Below are 17,227 nucleotides of genomic sequence, written 5' to 3' on the forward strand. Positions count from 1 at the left end.
CTCAGAGGCATAGCCCTGACTCCTGGCTGCAGCACCAAGAGCCTTTCATCCACACGGCTCAGAATAAAAGGGAGAAAAAGTAGAGAGAAAGAATTAGTAGAAATAGGAAGAAAGAAGGAAAGAAAGAAAGGAGGGAAGGAAGGAAGGAAGGAAGAAAGAAAGAAAGGAGGGAGGGAGGGATGGTGGAAGGAACGAAGGAGGATAGGAAAGAAAAAAGAAAGAAGATAAAGTAAAATAAAATAAATTAAAAAATAATAAAGTTATTAAATTAAAAATAATTATTAAAAAAATTTAAAAAAAAGGACGGATAGAACCTTAGGACAAATGGTGGAAGCAAAACTATACAGACAAAATCTCATACAGAAGCATACACATACACACTCACAAAAAGAGGAAAAGGGGAAAAAATCATAAATCTTGTGCTCGAAGTCCAGCTCCTCAATTTGGGATGATTCGTTGTCTATTCATGTATTCCACAGTTGCAGGGTACATGAAGTTGATTGTGGAGCTTTAATCCGCTGCTTCTGAGGCTGCTGGGAGAGATTTCCCTTTCTCTTCTTTGTTCTCACAGCTCCCAGGGTCTCAGCTTTGGATTTGGCCCCGCCTGTGCATGTGTGTCACCGGAGGGCGTTTGTTTTTCACTCAGACAGGAGGGGGTTAAAGGAGCCGCTGATTCGGGGGCTCTGGCTCACTCAGGCCGGGGGGAGGGAGGGGCACGGAGTGCGGGGCGGGCCTGCGGCGGCAGAGGCCGGCGTGACGTTGCATCAGCCTGAGGCACCGTGCGTTCTCCCGGGGAAGTTGTCCCTGGATCATGGGACCCTAGCAGTGGCGGGCTGCACAGACTCCCGGGAGGGGAGGTGTGGAGAGTGACCTGTGCTTGCACACAGGCTTCTTGGTGGCGGCAGCAGCAGCCTTAGCGTCTCATGCCTGTCTCTCGGGTCCGCACTTTTAGCCGCGGCTCACGCCCGTCTCTGGAGCTCCTTTAAGCAGTGCTCGTAATTCCCTCTCCTCGCGCACCAGGAAACAAAGAGGGAAGAAAAAGTCTCTTGCCTCTTCGGCAGCTCCAGACCTTTTCCCGGACTCCCTCCCAGCTACCCGTGGTGCACTAACCCCTTCAGGCTGTGTTCATGCCGCCAACCCCAGTCCTCTTCCGGCGCTCCGACCAAAGCCCGAGCCTCAGCTCCCAGTCCCGCCCGCCCCGGCGGGTGAGCAGACAAGCCTCTCGGGCTGGTGAGTGCTGGTCTGCCCTGATCCTCTGTGCGGGAATCTATCCGCTTTGCCCTCCGCACCCATGTTGCTGTGCTCTCCTCTGAGGCTCCGAAGCTTCCCCCTCCGCCACCCGCAGCCTCCTCCCGCGAAGGGGCTTCCTAGTGTATGGAAACCTTTCCTCCTTCACAGCTCCCTCCCACTGGTGCAGGTCCCGTCCCTATCCTTTTGTCTCTGTTTATTTTTTTCTTTTGCCCTACTGAGGTACGTGGGGGGTTTCTTGCCTTTTGGGAGGTCTGAGGTCTTCTGCCAGCGTTCAGTAGGTGTTCTGTAAGAGTTGTTCCACGTGTAGATGTATTTCTGGTGTATCTGTGGGGAGGAAGGTGATCTCCGCGTCTTACTCTTCCGCCATCTTCCCCTCGTCCCCTCCCCCTCTCATCTTTTAAGGATTTGATTCTATAGGTAGAGTTGTAGCTTCTATGCACTGTGAAAGTATTACCTGACAGGGCCCTCTAGTACTTAGAAATTTATGGTATAATATGACTAAGCTTAAAATGCAGTGAAAATACTGTTTTTACTGGAAGAATATGCTGATAAAAGCATCTGTATTAAAGACAGTCCCATTAACAGAATCATAGCAGGTAGCTTAAAAGCTTCATTAGTATGAAATATGAGCAATTTAGGACTATTTAAGGTGTTAACATTACTACCACTTTGGATTTCAAAGTACAATTAGCTACTTCATTTATCATTTTTGACACAGATCACTGGAGAGCTGAGACTTCTCATTAGTCAAGTGGACTTTCTATTTCCACTAGAGAATTTAGGAATGAGGTTTGAACATCAATATCATTACAAAATATTAAGCCAAACCAGTATTTCTAACCTGCTAGATATTCACTACCTAAATTATTACTTTAAAAATCTCTCTATATTTTTCCTACATCAAATCTATATTTAATAGGCAAAGATACTTATTAAAATAATGATGTGTTTTATTTTTTTGCCTTTTCTCTTTCACCATCATTTTCCCTTAGAGACTAAACAAATGATACATGGATTGTGTTATTGTTGTACAACATTAACATAGTTAATTTTATTATTTATAAAAAATAATTATTACTATTATGTTTAAAAATGCACAGTCCCAGGATCTCCTTTTTCTTCTTTTTTTCATGTATTTTGGATATTATCAAGGTTATATAATGCCTCATTTTCTCTTGTTTTTATAAATCAACTCCAATCCGTTTTTCTTTACTTCTTCAATTCCCTTGTTTCCCCTACTGTCTGTTTGGTGTTTTTTCAAACTTTATAGACAAGTATCACTTGTCAATCTCTTGCCAGCTTTCCAGTCTTTAGTGGTAGTTGAAGTAAATTTATATCCAAATGCATATCTCTATAGATTGGCATTGCATTAATGTACATTCACATGCTTTCTATAAAATGAAATACATACATGGTCAGTATGGAATTACTGTAGATCCATAACTACAATTGTCTCATTATTAAAATAATCATAGAGCTGAAAATTCATCTTTGTATTGTAAGTCAGCTTGGAAAAAAGGGAATCAATCAATGAATCTCCATTAGTTTATACATGAGATAAAGGTAATCATTTCAGAAGTTCAGGGCAACTCAAATCTTAGTATGTGGACCTACATAAGAGCAACTGCCAGGTATAAGAAATGAGCATAGAATGTGGTAGATCTCCTGTTGAGAAATCTCCCCAGTTGAGACTATTTCACACTGCAAAAATGGCAGAACTTGTGACAGGTTTGATTGAACAATTAAATCCCATCAGACTATCTTGAATTCAGGAGATTAGAAATAATGAGCTGCATTGGTATTTTGAATTTTCCATAGAGCACTATTGATATATAGCTTTCATAATGCTTTGTAATTCTCACTGGATTTACTGTACTTTGTATCAGAGTTTGAACATCCAGTAAATGGCATTGCATGTCCTAGAATAATAAAAATGTTGTAAAACTGGGATATTTAATGAACTTGATGGATAAGATTGTAAATTACTTAACTTTATGTTACCAGCTTTAATTAGCACATTGGGCCTAGTAAATTTAATGGACCATCTTTATAGAATTCCGACCTGTGATTACCTAATATTTGTCATTGCTACCTCACAGGAATAAGGCAAATTAATATGCCAGTTAATTAGATTACTATTATGGGTGTGTTTTAAATCTATTTTTGAAGAATTATGTTCCTTGGAATGGCAAATTTTAGTTCCTTGCTTTTAAAAAATCAATTATACATATATGTATATATGTACCTCCTTACTTTCAATGGTATAATCTTTGAGTTGAGTCAGTAATATAAATTAACAACTATTTATTTGATACATTTGGATAAAGTGTTCTTGAAAAGGAAGTAACTGTAGAGTTGAAGTGAAATTTAGAAGTCAGAAAAGAGATTTCCTTGTTTCTGTGACCTTAAAATATTACAAAGATCTATGACCATATTCACGGCACACCAATTTCCTTTTACTCTTCTATAACTATGAATCCTCTCATGTATCTTATTTTACAAAAAAATTATTTATTTATTGTAAATGTATTTTTATTGAGATATAATTGATAGATAATGTTGGTTAAGATGTATAATGTGTTGATTTGATACTTTATATATGGCAATATGATTACCACCATAGTGCTATCTGTTACATCACATAATTATCATTTCTTTTTTGTGGTGGGAACAATTAAGATCTAATCTCTTAGCAACTTTGAATTGTATTCAAATTGTATTCAAAGTTAAATTGATTCTATAAATTGAGTATAGTACTGTTGCCTGTAATCACTATGCAGTGCTTTTTTGGAAGGAGAAACTTCAACCATAATCTGCTACTTCAAATTATTTGAGGGAATAAAATATGATACCAATATGAAACAGCTACATTTATAAATTAATAATAGCATAAATATTTCTTCAAATTACTGATATTGAATTATACTTTCTTTAGTTTTTTTGATTTTTATGTTCCTTTTGTTTGTTTTCCTACTTTGCAGGCAGCAATTCCTGCCAACTAAATAATGGTGGATGTTCTCAGCTTTGTTTACCAACATCTGAAACTACAAGGACTTGCATGTGTACAGTTGGATATTATCTCCAAAAGAACCGCATGTCATGTCGAGGTATAAGGTTTTGAAAAATCTTAGTTCTGATGCATTTACTTCATCCATACAGATTTTAGGCAACCAAAGTCAGCTTTATCTGTGTCTACTGAGATTATCATATAATTTTTTATCCTTTATTTTGTTAGTGTGGTGTACCACTTTGATTGGTTTATGGATATTGAACCATCCTTGCATCCCTGGCAGAAATAACATTTGATCATGATGTATGATCCTTTTAATGTATTGTTAAGTCAGTTTGCTAATATTTGTTGAGGATTTTCACCTCTGTGCTCATCAGTGATATTGGCCTGTTGTTTTATTTTCTTGTGGCATCTTTGTCTGGTTTTGGAATTAGGGTGATGCTGTCCCCATAGAATGAATTTGGAGGTGTTCTTCCTCTTGAATTTTTTTGGACTAGTTTGAAAAGGATCCCGAGATCCCCAAAGTGGCTGCTGCCAGCCTGTCAGTCCCCAGGGGGCTTCCCAATTGCCTCTTGCCTCTCAGAAGGCTCTCCAAGATCAGCAAGTGGATCTGACCTGGGCACCTTTCCAACTATTGTCTCTGTGCTGGGACTTGGAATATGTGAGATTTTGTGTGCACTCTTTAAGAGAGAAGCCTCTGTTTCCAATATATCTCTCCAAAACAAGTCCAGCTGATTTTCAAAGCCCAACTTTCTGGGGCTTTGTCTTTCCAGTGTAGGATCCTTGGGCTGGGAGCCCTGTGTGGGGTTCAGACCCCTCACTCCTCAGAGAGGACCTCTGTGGTTGTGACTTCTCTCCTGTTTGTGGGTCACTGACCTGGGAGTGTGTTTGTGTCCTGACTAGACCATGTCTCTGCCCCTCCTACCCATGTCATTGTGGCTCCTTCTTTATATCTGTAGGTGTGGAAAACCTTTTCTGCTAATCTTCAGATTGTTCTCATAGATAATTGCTCTGTAAGTAGTTGTAATTTTGGCATGCCCATGGGAGGAGGTGAGTTTGGGGTCTTTCTACTCTGCCATCTTGATACCCACCTCCTGCTAATGGAATGATTTTAATGTTATATATTCATTTTGTTTTTGTTTCCTTTTAAATTTAGGTATAGAGTCATTTCTTATGTACTCTGTTCATGAAGGAATCAGGGGAATACCTCTGGAACCAAGTGACAAAATGGATGCCTTGATGCCTATATCAGGAACTTCATTTGCTGTGGGAATAGATTTCCATGCAGGTAAATAGCTTTTATTCATAATTTATGTATAATATTTTCACTTGATTTATTAAACATGATGGAAATATAACCTTTCCATCTGTACTCTGATAGTCAAGATGAGGAATAAGAAAGCAAATCAGAAATGAATTTTTAAGCCTAACACAAATTGTTATAAATAGGTTTTGTCTGAAAAAAATGAAGCAGCATTTTTCTAACATATAACATTTGAATTGCAAGTACATTAAAATGCCATGATTGGCATTTGGTTGCTTCATTTGTATTTCTATCATTTTTTATCTTTCAGATGATACTTTTACTTTTATCCAACTATAAACATTAAAAATAAAGCATTTTGATTTATTATTTACTTAAACATAATCTTATTTAAATTATTTTCCAGGATGTGGTTATCTATTCTAATACAGGTAATAGCAAATGAAATCCAAATAATGGAAACAATTATAAATGCTAAACCATTCTTTTTACTTTTGAATACAGTAGCTATCATTTCAGAGTCAGATTTTACCTTATCTTCTTGTTTTAGCAAACAGTGAAAGAAAGCAGATTGGACACTGTCCTCTTTTTGTGGCTAACACCAGTGTGTGATCTGGGGGGAGTTCCCTCGTGGTCTAGTGGTTAGGATTCAGCGCTTTCACTGCCATGGCCCAGGTTCAGTCCTTGGTTGGAGAACTAAGATTCCACAAACTGCACGGCAAGGCTAAAAAAAAAAAGAATTTGTGTGGTTGGGAATTGATGGTAGAAACTGTTAAATTTATTGAAGGAAATAAATTTTTTGTTCTAATTGCTAACTTCAGATATAGCATAAGCATTGGGTATACTTCTTTCATTAATATTCATATTTATTATTCTACACTTGAAGGATTAAATTTATAAAAACACATTTCTCCATCTCTCATCCAACTAAATCATATGCTTCCTGAGTTAATGTTTTGGTGTTGAAGATGTACTGCATGTTCCCAGTATATTTTTTATATATGTAAAGACAATTTTGTCAGATGTTAAAAAAATCGTTCTTTGATCTATAATCTTTAAAAAAATCTTTAAACAGCAGCACATGGGCTTCTGGTAGTAAGCCTATTATTTCCCTCAGCTCTAACACATTTTGTTCAATCACGTGTTAATGAATTTTTGGCTACAAATCAGTGAAGTACTGGGGATTTTTACAAATGGTTCGAAGATGACTTTTCTTAAGAAAATTATTTGCACCGAATATTTGGAATCACAAAGAGGGAAATTTCCTATGTTTTTTAAAATGGCTTTTTTCGAAAGGAAGTATAGAACAAATATAGCATAGTTTATTGAGCATTATGTAAATTTTGCCAAAATTAGTGTGATTTTTGATCAAACAAGGCTCTTTGATCCAACCTCATTTTTTGTGGAAGGCTCACTACCCTACCATGCGTAATCCACCCTGCCTCTTATTCACGTACATGTTATTCTGTAGAATTTTATTATATAGGATTTAATAGGTGCAAAACTAAGAAAAACTTGAACTTCTTGAAAAGGGTGTATTTATATATGTGTATATATTTTTACTATGTACACACAGTCCCTTGTTTTAGCTGGTATCACATAGTTGATTCTTTTAAAGACTACATAATGATTTTTGAAAGTATTTGATAAATTTCCAAATAAAAATATCAAATAAGCCATTTGGACAAATGTCCTGATTAGATCATTTGTAAATCTCTTGTTCCTTAAGGGCAAACTTATTATTTGCATGAGTTGAATTCACTTTCCAAGGTTTGTATGTTGGCCCTGAAATGGTTAAGTTTCATATAATGTGCCATGAGAGCAGATAATTTTATTTGCAAAGAATAGTACTCTCCCTGTTTCTAAATCCTTAGTAATTACTAATATTTTATAACAAACATATTTTGTATCAAAATAGTTTTTCCATAGAGCAATTACTACTTATTAGTTAAAACTTTGTATTCTTCATATTATACCTGCCATATTTTAAAATTACATTCCTAGAAAGGAATTATTTTTGGAAAATCAATTTCTTCTAAATGCAAAAGGATATAGGCATATGGAATAGTCATGTGAAATTAGAATGTTTAAGAGTCTATTAAAATTTCTACTGTTAATCAGAAAATAGCAAGATAAAACTTGCTTTGAAATCTGAGAGGGCCAGAGACCTAGGGGCCAGTAAAACATACGGTGGGAAGAGACCAGACTTTTGCATCAGACAACTTGGATTCTAAAACCAGTTTAACTACTTACTAGTTCTATGACCTTGAGTAAATTACTTAATTTTTCTGAGGCTCAGTTTCCTCACTTTGGAGGATATTTAGATCGATGTCTGTAAATGTTTGGCACAGTGCTTGATATACATGAGTGCTCAGAAAATAGTAACAATACCTAATAATGGAAATTAATAAATTGTAGAAATTAGCATATGTGATATATGTTTACAAACGTATTCTGCAAGCTATGTTTAAGCTCCCAGTTAGCAAAGATTTTGTTTTCTGTTCTTTGACTGATAGTATTTTTTCTATTCAGTTATCTGCATGTAGTTGTTTCTTAACTTCTTGAGTACAGAAAGAGTACATTAGTAAACGCCTCTAGTGAAAATGAACTTATTACTACTAATGATGATAATGAATAGTCTGTAGAGCAGATATTTAAAGATTAAATAACACCACCAGCTATTTGAAGTCATTAAATGTAAACCTAGGAGGCTAGCAGACAGTAAACCAACTGAAACACTAATGATGATGGTGGTGTTGGCAGCAGTATCAAGAGTTTTCAACCATGTCTCCACATACATTTGTGCTTCCATCTACTATACAGTCTGACCTTTTAATAATTGCATTTTATGAAAATATGTGAGCATAAGAATGTCAGCAACTTGATTCATAATAGCATTGTAGACCACATACAAGCTCTGTGACTTGATTGAATGAAGCTGCTTTAGGGAGGAAGGAAGGAAAATAATGAATTGCTCCAGAGAGATAGAGAAAATTTTTGATACATCACCCCCTATTTTTTTTTTCAAGACCTTTATAACCTGATTATATGTTCTTCCTCTACTAGTTCCCTTTGCAGACATTCTATTTCCTCTTCTTTCATTAACTGCATTCACTTCAGGACATAATCTCTACTTTTAGGATCAATCAAAGGTAAGGATGACAAAATGAAAGAGCACAGTTGTCCCTTATTCTAAACATAATAAGGAAATGGTGTGAAGGAGGATCACTTGTTAGGTATAGCTATCATAATTTCTATAATACCAATTCACTACCACAATTCTCAGGGATAAATATATGCTCAAACCTGTACATTTCACAACAGATCTGAATCTTGCTGGGTTTTGGTTGTAATGAATTAAAGTTTTCTGCAGTGAAAGGATTTCTTTCACCAGATGAAGCAATTCTGGATACTATCCACAGAAGAAAGAAGACTCTGTGGCTCTTTTTAAATGTTCAAAGCATACTTATCACTTCACTGGAAAAGTCCCATTCCACTGGAAAAAAAAATACTAAGCTTTGAAAATCCTGGCCTGCTGGGTGATATTCCTCCTGATGAATGAATAGTGCATTTGATGTTTTAAAAGATATATTTTAGTTAGAGGAAAAGCCTTCAAAATAAAGCTCACTGCTCCAGTTAGTAATATGATCTCCAGTAAGTAATGCTCTATTCAGTTCCGCCACCCACACCTTGGGGGTATTTATGACTTTTTCACAATAATCACATAATAGGATATTACTTAACTAGAGGAAATTCTACTCAGAGAATGATGATTGACTGAACTTTCCCAGCTTATATTCTTTTTTCATCTTTTATCTCTTTTGTTCAAATTGGAGTTATCCAACTCAGTGTTAACAAATGTTGATTACTATCTGCTAGGAGTAGTACATCACAGCTAAGTTGCTATGGGGGACAAAGATAAACTAGGAATAGTTTCTGAGGTAATGCATGAATGGATAATCTATGGGAATTTTTTTTCTTTTTTAAAGAGAGCATCAAAGTACCATTATTTGGATGTCATTGCTTTACACTCACTATGGGGAATATTCTAATGCCTTTTTACAGCATCACACAGTGATCTGGCTATTAAGACAATACAAAAACTAAAGGAACATTTAACATTATACATCTGTTCAAATCCATAGACTAAAACACTAAGACTCAACCCTAATGTAAACTATAGATCCTAATATAAACTATGGACATGTCAGTGTAGGTTCATTACTTGTAACAAATGTACCACTCTGGTGGTACAGATGGTATCTGGTGGTACCATTTGATAGTGGAGGAGGCTGTGAGTGTAGGAAAGGAAAGGGTATATGGGGACTCCTGCTCAAATTTGCTGTGAATCTAAAACTGCTGTAAAAAATAGTCTATTGAAAAAAAACTGCCACAACCCTGAAGGAGAATATGTGACAAAATTCTGTTGCCATATTTACACGGTTGAATATCACCTATTTACATGAAAGATTTTCTCCTCAATAGTTCCACAACATTTGCATATATCTTTGAATGTTAGAAGGAACATTTGACACAATCTAGTGGCATTTCCTCATGTTACAGATAAGGAACCCGGAGAGATCAAGGGCTGCATGGTAATGGAGTGTCCTACTTTTAATTCCTTACACTATGCCATCTTGCCTTTGTAACCACTTAAACACAATTTTATTTAGACCATTGTTGGCATTACTTGATGAAACTACATGGCACTTCTGCAAATTTGTACTGGTAAAAGATCATGCTTTATTTTGATTTATGTACTGAATCATATTGCTTTAAACCCATCTAATAATTGAAGCAGGTGACACTCAAGTGAGAGTCTCTTTTTTATTATGGCTGGAGGCTTAGAAAAGAGCTGTTTACAATTTTTTTCTAATAACCACTCTGTCACCAACCAAGGCCGAAGAAGAATTATAGAAAGAATTCTTTTTATGTCAGTAACAGCAATAGCTTAAGAAATACAATACGGTTGCTTTGAGACATTTTTTCAATTTTATGGAAACCATTTCCTTGGCTACAAAGTGAATTTTTAGGGCTGGTTCAATTTCTTTCTGTTCTTGTGACAGTGAACAGATACTACTTTGTGTTGTCATTTCAGATTTGTTTCAAGACTATATTTTCAACTCATGAGAACAGTTTGTATGTATTTGTAGATGGTCAAGTCCAGTAAATCTTTCGGGATGTAAAGTATTAACTGCCACAAGAAAACAAAAACTCTCCAACATCATGAGGAAAGGAATATAACCACGCATAGAATAAGTCATTATAGGTCAAACAAATTATGGGAAATATTTCACGTATCCTTTTTGGATAATGTCTGAACTCAGAACATAAAATACAAAGCAAAACAAAGCAAGCTTCTGATAGTCATCTGGATCCCTCAATAGGTTACCTGAAACCAAAAGCTCCAGAAGATGCACAGCGATGACCTACTATCATGAAAACTTCGGTCAACTTATTTGGGATATATTATTCTCTGCTATTGAAAGAACCATGAAGTCTCTTGAAATTTCTTTCCCAGGCAGTTAGCACTCCTCAAGAAAATGAAAGGTCCCAACACCAGCTTTGTACTTATTCCCATGAAGTACATCCACTCTGTTTGGGCACCTTTCTTTTTCCCTCTCCTGAGTCACTCTATTCTGCTATATTTCTTTCTAGCTGCTCAGGATTTTCAGCTCAGGAATCTCTTATACATTTATATCTGATACTCATGTCTTTCTCTACTCCTCTCATTATCAAAGTTGAGTTACCTAGAACCCTATTCTCAAAAGGCCTGGTTACACTTATCATAGTAAATTATTAAGAGCTGCTAAGAGATTGACAAGTTATCTTACTAGTATGTTTGAATGAAGCACAGTATCTTAACCCAACACTGTAAATCCAACTAAGGCACCATTAAAGACATACGAAGAAAATATTTTTATGGCTAGGTGAATCTTTTGGATGTTTTTCAAATTATTTCATACTCTATTAGACAATAGATTGGTATCTATTTATTTGTGGAAACTGGATACGCAAATGATATTGTGGAGGTCTCCTTTAGCTTAGGTACATTGATACCATTAATATTGTAAAGTGTAACTTTAACCTTGAAAAAGTGTATTTCCCCTATTTTAAGAAAACCAAGGGTATACTAATTTATTTTTCTTTCTGATACTCTTTCTTTTGGAAAAAAATATATAAAGCTATGATGCAGCTTCTGAGATTGTTGGCCATTAATTTTTTATCAATTTTCTAGTTAAAAGAGGAATAGAAAAGTCATCTAATTGATTTTTGGACTGGTCATACGGAATGGATCGATCTTTTTTTATCATTTGGTTTCATTCTTAGCCAGAGGCCATAAGTAGTAAGAATCCTTTGGGGGATTTGAAAGGAAAAAAGAACTAATTATTTCTATAAATTTCTTATTACTTTTAGAACAGGGACTTGGCTAAAGTAGAAAGCCTAGAAATGGAACTGATCACCCACGAGTGGGTTAGGAACAGGAGGTTTGGAAGAGGAAGAAATTAAAATAGCATCACAAAAACCCTTAATATTTATTAAGCACTTACTACATTACAGGAATAATATTTGGAAAATTTTATGTATTTATGCAGTTTAAATCATCACAGTAATCTGTTGAAGAAGATAGTATTTTTAACAATGAAGAAACTGGATTTTGGGATGAGATATGCATGCAGAGGACAGTTGGTTACTTTGGGGTCCTCAAATTCTGCATTAAAGATTTGCATTTGGATTTTTGCCCTTGCAATTTACAAAAGCCGTGAATTGAATAACCAATAGTGGAGTAATCAACATCAGATCCTGGATAATTTCATAGTGAGAATTTTAATTCTATTGTACTTGTGATTGGGAAAGATAATTGATAGGCAATGTCAGCGCCCAGGGTTTGAGGGAATGAGGATAATATGGTCAACAATTGTAGAACTGCCCCTGCTAAACTTAGGGGCAGAAGATTAATGGTACAGCCTCATCTGAGAGAGAGTAATGATGATGATAATCATCATTGTCAAAAGGAGAATGAGAAGAAAGAGAAAATCATTTATCTCACTGCGTTTATATTATTTAACTATTGCTGTATAACAAATGACCAAAACTTAGCCACTTACAGCAATTAATATTATCTTATAGCATCTATGAGTTCCCTTAGGTCTCTCATGAGGCTGCCTTCAAGGTGTTGGCCAGATATGTGGTCTCATCATAAGGCTCAACTAGGGAGGATCTGCTTCCAAATTATCCATGTGGCTGATGGCAGGAATTATTTTCTTGTGTGTGTTTGACTGAGAGTCACAGCTCCTCACTGACTATTTTAGTTTCTTGTCTTAAGGTCCTCTCCACAGGGCATTTCAAAATATGACTGCAATCTTTCCTTAGAGCTAATGAAAAAAGAGTGAGAAAGGGCGCACAGCAACTGGAAGCCAGACCTTTTATAACCCAGTCTCAGAAGTGATATCTCATCATTTTAGTATATTCTATTTATTAGAAGCTAGTTAGTAGGTCTAGGCCACACTCAAAGGAAGGGAGTAGAGGAGGGAATCAAAACCAGCTGGTGTGGAACATTGGTGGCCACATTAGAGGCTGCTTATCACAATATTATAGATTTTTATTGATATTATCCCTATACAGTGGTGTCTAAGAGGTGAATTTTGATTGTCAGTTTGAATTATTAATGATGCTCCTATATGGACAGCTTCTGTATTCTGGTTTAAACCGAGTGAGGATGAATTAATGTAAAGAACCAGGATCATGGTCTTGAATCCGTTTTTAACTCTAATTAATAGTAAGCCTTGGATACCTGAAGAAGTGCTCCAGGTAGAGAAAAATAATAAAGCCTAAGTAAACTGTCAACTGCTTTACAGGTGGAGTGGGACAAAGCTGGGGTTTGAACTTATACATACATATATACATATACACACACATATATATGCGTGTGTGTGTGTGTGTGTGTGTGTGTGTGTGTGTATATATATATATATATATATATTTCCCAAACCGTAGTTTTCTTTACACTACCATGCTAGGGTAAGATGAAAGTGAGGAAAGATTCCAGAAGTATCCAAGAATGAATGAGTATTCAACAACAACAACAAATGTGTTATATAAGGCAAAGGCTCAGAGATATTGGACCATTCAGTGCATGGGGTTCAGAAAGTCAGGCTGGGGACAGGGGATAGTTGGTGGTCCTAGTACTAAGTATCTAACTTAGTAGTTCTATGGCAGTGGTTCTCAACTGGGGATGATTATGCGCCCCAGATTACATCTGGCAATATCTGGAAACATTTTTCATTGTCACGACTGAAAGGGTGCTACTGGCCTCTACTGGGTAAGGCCAGGGATGCTGCTAAACAATGCACAAGACAGATTACCACAATAAAGAATTATTCAGGCCCAAATGCTAATAGTGCCAAGGTAGAAAAATCTGACATGTATTTTCAATGATTTTGAAATGCACCTCTAGTTTAGTGACACTGTCCTTGAAAGCAGCAGACCCAATGTCTTTTTCATTAGGGTACTATTTGTTATCCTGGTCATCTCATTCATTAGTACCTGGCTTTTAATATCATGAACTTGCCAAATTTGCTTTTGACCAGAATTCCGGAAAAATTCTCCATCAAAACCCAGCAACTCTCTCAAATCGACCTTTACAGTTTTTGACCAAGTGTCTGGAGAAGTCTTCATGTAATATTAACTTACACTAAATCTTTTACTGACAGCTGTCTGGCACCAAAGCTTTATAAGAAAACCTCTTCCAAAAAATTGCTTAAAGCTGTCTAGGATTGCCTGGGGGATACAGAGGTGTGTAACACCAACAGAATTATGAGCGCAGTTACTTTCTTCTTGACACCAATGCAGGCTGTGTGTTGACTGATGTTAACTACGCTTAGAATGAGTTCTATTGCATCCAGTGTTTCTGTCTAGAATTTTGTGTCCAGGAAGGGAGCCCCAAAATACTTGGCAATAGTTGACAGTTCTTTATGCTCACCCACCATGGTGCACAGAGCAACTATGTAAATCTTCCAAGGATTATCTTAATCTGAATTAAGAGGGACATTAAAAAAGGGACATTATCTCCCTTTGTTTGCTATGGGTAAAGCATTCTGTCAGTGTGTTCATTTAGGACTATGTTGGGGGAAAAAAAATCCTGATTTCATTAGTCTAGAATTTTATGTTTTATTTATTTATTATTTAATTTTACTGAAGACGGAAGGAGAGGAGTTAGATGTAAATTAAGTAGAAAAAACTCAGATGGAACTAGAAATGGAACTTGATTGTCAGTATATTAAATACTAGAATAGATTACTTACTGGGTATACATCTCTGGCTCTGGAGTATTTTAAAGAGTTAAAACAAACAAACCACCTCTTCTGAATCATGATTTCTCTGGGTCTCTTCCAGCTTTTTGACTATTCAACTCCCACTATTAACAGCTTCAACAGTAACAACCTGTAGGCTATTTTTTAAAACCATCTATTTTCTTAGTCAACAGTCATTAAAACCTATATGAACAGAATCATAATTAGGTTTGCATAGTTTGAGTACAGAAAGTAGACTATTGTGAATCTATCCTTTTCTTCAGGGGCAAAACAAATGTTCACAGGACAGATTCTATTTATGTTGCTGCTTTCCTTACAAATTAAATATTAAGATACTAAAAAGAACTGATGATTCCACAGTAATTCAAGGTTCTAACTATAGATGAAAAGCTATTTTCTAAATCCTGGATAAAAGGATTCAAAATTTTTATTTTGTTACTTATGAGACATTATTCTGGTTAGAAGGAAAAAGAGCTAAGATTTATTGGTGACTCTTATTAATACCCTTACTTAAAATGTGATGATAGCATTACGGTTGTTTCCATTTAATGTTTTCCATTAATACTATTTTAGTGATAAAGCAAGTGATATTTTTGAGCTTGGCTCAGATTTGAATTTATAGATACAATAAAGGATTACAGCGAGTATATTTGTATACTATTTGCAATATTCATGTGAATCCCTATTAACTCAAAATAATGATGATTAAATAAAACAGTAGATATCTGTCAGCTCAATCATCATTAAACATTATTAAAATAAGCTTGTGGAGTAATAGTCATTAGTTCAGCAATCATTTATTGATGGCAGATCTCAATTTTTAAATAAATAACTTTTTATTTATTAAAAATTCTTTATTAGAATTGTACATAATGGGAAATTTGGAAAATTAGGAAACATGAAACAAAGTTGAAGTAAAAAATTACCAGTACTATTACTACATCAACAGCAATTATTAACATTTTGGAATATTAATATTCATGCTGTGTTTTTAAAATACAAATAATCTTGCTATTGATAAAATTTTGTCCTAATCTTTTTCTAACTAACTATTTTTACATGGACACTTTGCTGTGTTGTGATTAACAATCTGTAAATACTATTTTCAGTAGGGGTACATTATTTATCATGTGGATTACCATGATATTTTGACCTTTCCAATATTTTTGGACATTTTGATTATTTCCAAATTTTGGCTGTAAATCTTTTCAAACATTTTTGATAATTCCTCAAAATACAATTGCTTTTTCTTTATATAACTAGCAACTGTTTTGAGATATCATTCACCTACCATAGAATTAATATACTTGAAATGCTAAGTCAGTGGTTTGGGGTATATTCACAGAGCTGTGCAACCATCACCACTATCTAATTTTAGAACATTCTCATCACTCTAAATGGAAGCTCCATACCCATTAGTAATTCTCATGTTTCTCCTAACTTCCTAGCCCTAAGACAACCACTAATCTACTTTCTTTCTCTATAGATTTCCCTATTCCGGATACTTGTCTATTCAGATTAAGAGATGCTAACTGTAACAAAGCGCTCCTTCTGCTACTGTTGCTACTGTATATATCTCTTATATGAGCATTAGTTTATTCTATTGTATTTTGTAATGATTTTCCTGAGACCCAATGGTGGCAGCAGCTTTACTGTTAGAACTATTCCAAAAAGGAAAATGAATCTCAGGGACAAGAGCAAAGGCAGCATAGTTTTAACATCTTTCTCCAAGTAGAAAATCTCTTTTCATTGGCAAATTTGGAAAATCAAAGTTTGATTTTATTAAGGGAAATGTTGTCTCCTCAAAATGGGATTTAAATATCATTCAGGTGTATATGGCAAGTATGTCAGGGGAAACTTGAAACCATGAGATCGTGGCTCAGTTTCTTGGCATGAATTATACTTGAAGATTTTCTGGGGGAAAAATAGTTCTTAAGATATTATTTTTGTATTTACATCAACTGAGATATCAAGGAGTGGAATACACATTTTGCATGAAATTTGAAGCTAAAATTATATTTCAAAATACACCCAAAATCATAGTGGAAAAATTGAGAATAGTGGTCATCATCAAAAGGATTTTTGAACACTTATTCCTTTAACTTTAAAAACCAAGTTTCATTCATGTTGCTGTAGTCTACTTCTGTTTCCAGATATTTATTTTATGGCGATTACACTTTCACATAATGTATGCCTAAAACGTTATAACTATGTAGGCAAATATTAGTTTTTTGTTGTTGTTGTCGTTGTTGTTATCTTTTTACGTTCAGGTCACAGATGGGTGTGTGAGATGGTTCCTGTTTACTGGGAAACTATGCCCCATCCATAAGAGACATTTCAGGATACCCAAGAACTGCTTTTTTAAGGTTACTTAGATATTAAAGGTCT

General features: G+C 35.4%; 1 protein-coding gene across 1 annotated transcript in view; it reads left to right on the plus strand.

Moving 5' to 3' along the window:
• Window positions 1–17,227, plus strand: part of LRP1B (LDL receptor related protein 1B) — a gene marked incomplete at its 3' end in the record, with an annotated part of 1,802,496 nt that overhangs the window by 1,275,017 nt on the left and 510,252 nt on the right. Inside the window, exons 34-35 of the mRNA XM_082657914.1 lie at window positions 4,233–4,358; window positions 5,418–5,549. Of these exons, the coding sequence (XP_082514040.1) occupies window positions 4,233–4,358; window positions 5,418–5,549 (258 nt within the window). The remainder of the gene's footprint in view (window positions 1–4,232; window positions 4,359–5,417; window positions 5,550–17,227) is intronic.

The sequence above is a fragment of the Grampus griseus genome (assembly GCF_964374135.1).
Source record: "Grampus griseus genome assembly, chromosome: 7".
NCBI classification, from domain to species: domain Eukaryota; kingdom Metazoa; phylum Chordata; class Mammalia; order Artiodactyla; family Delphinidae; genus Grampus; species Grampus griseus.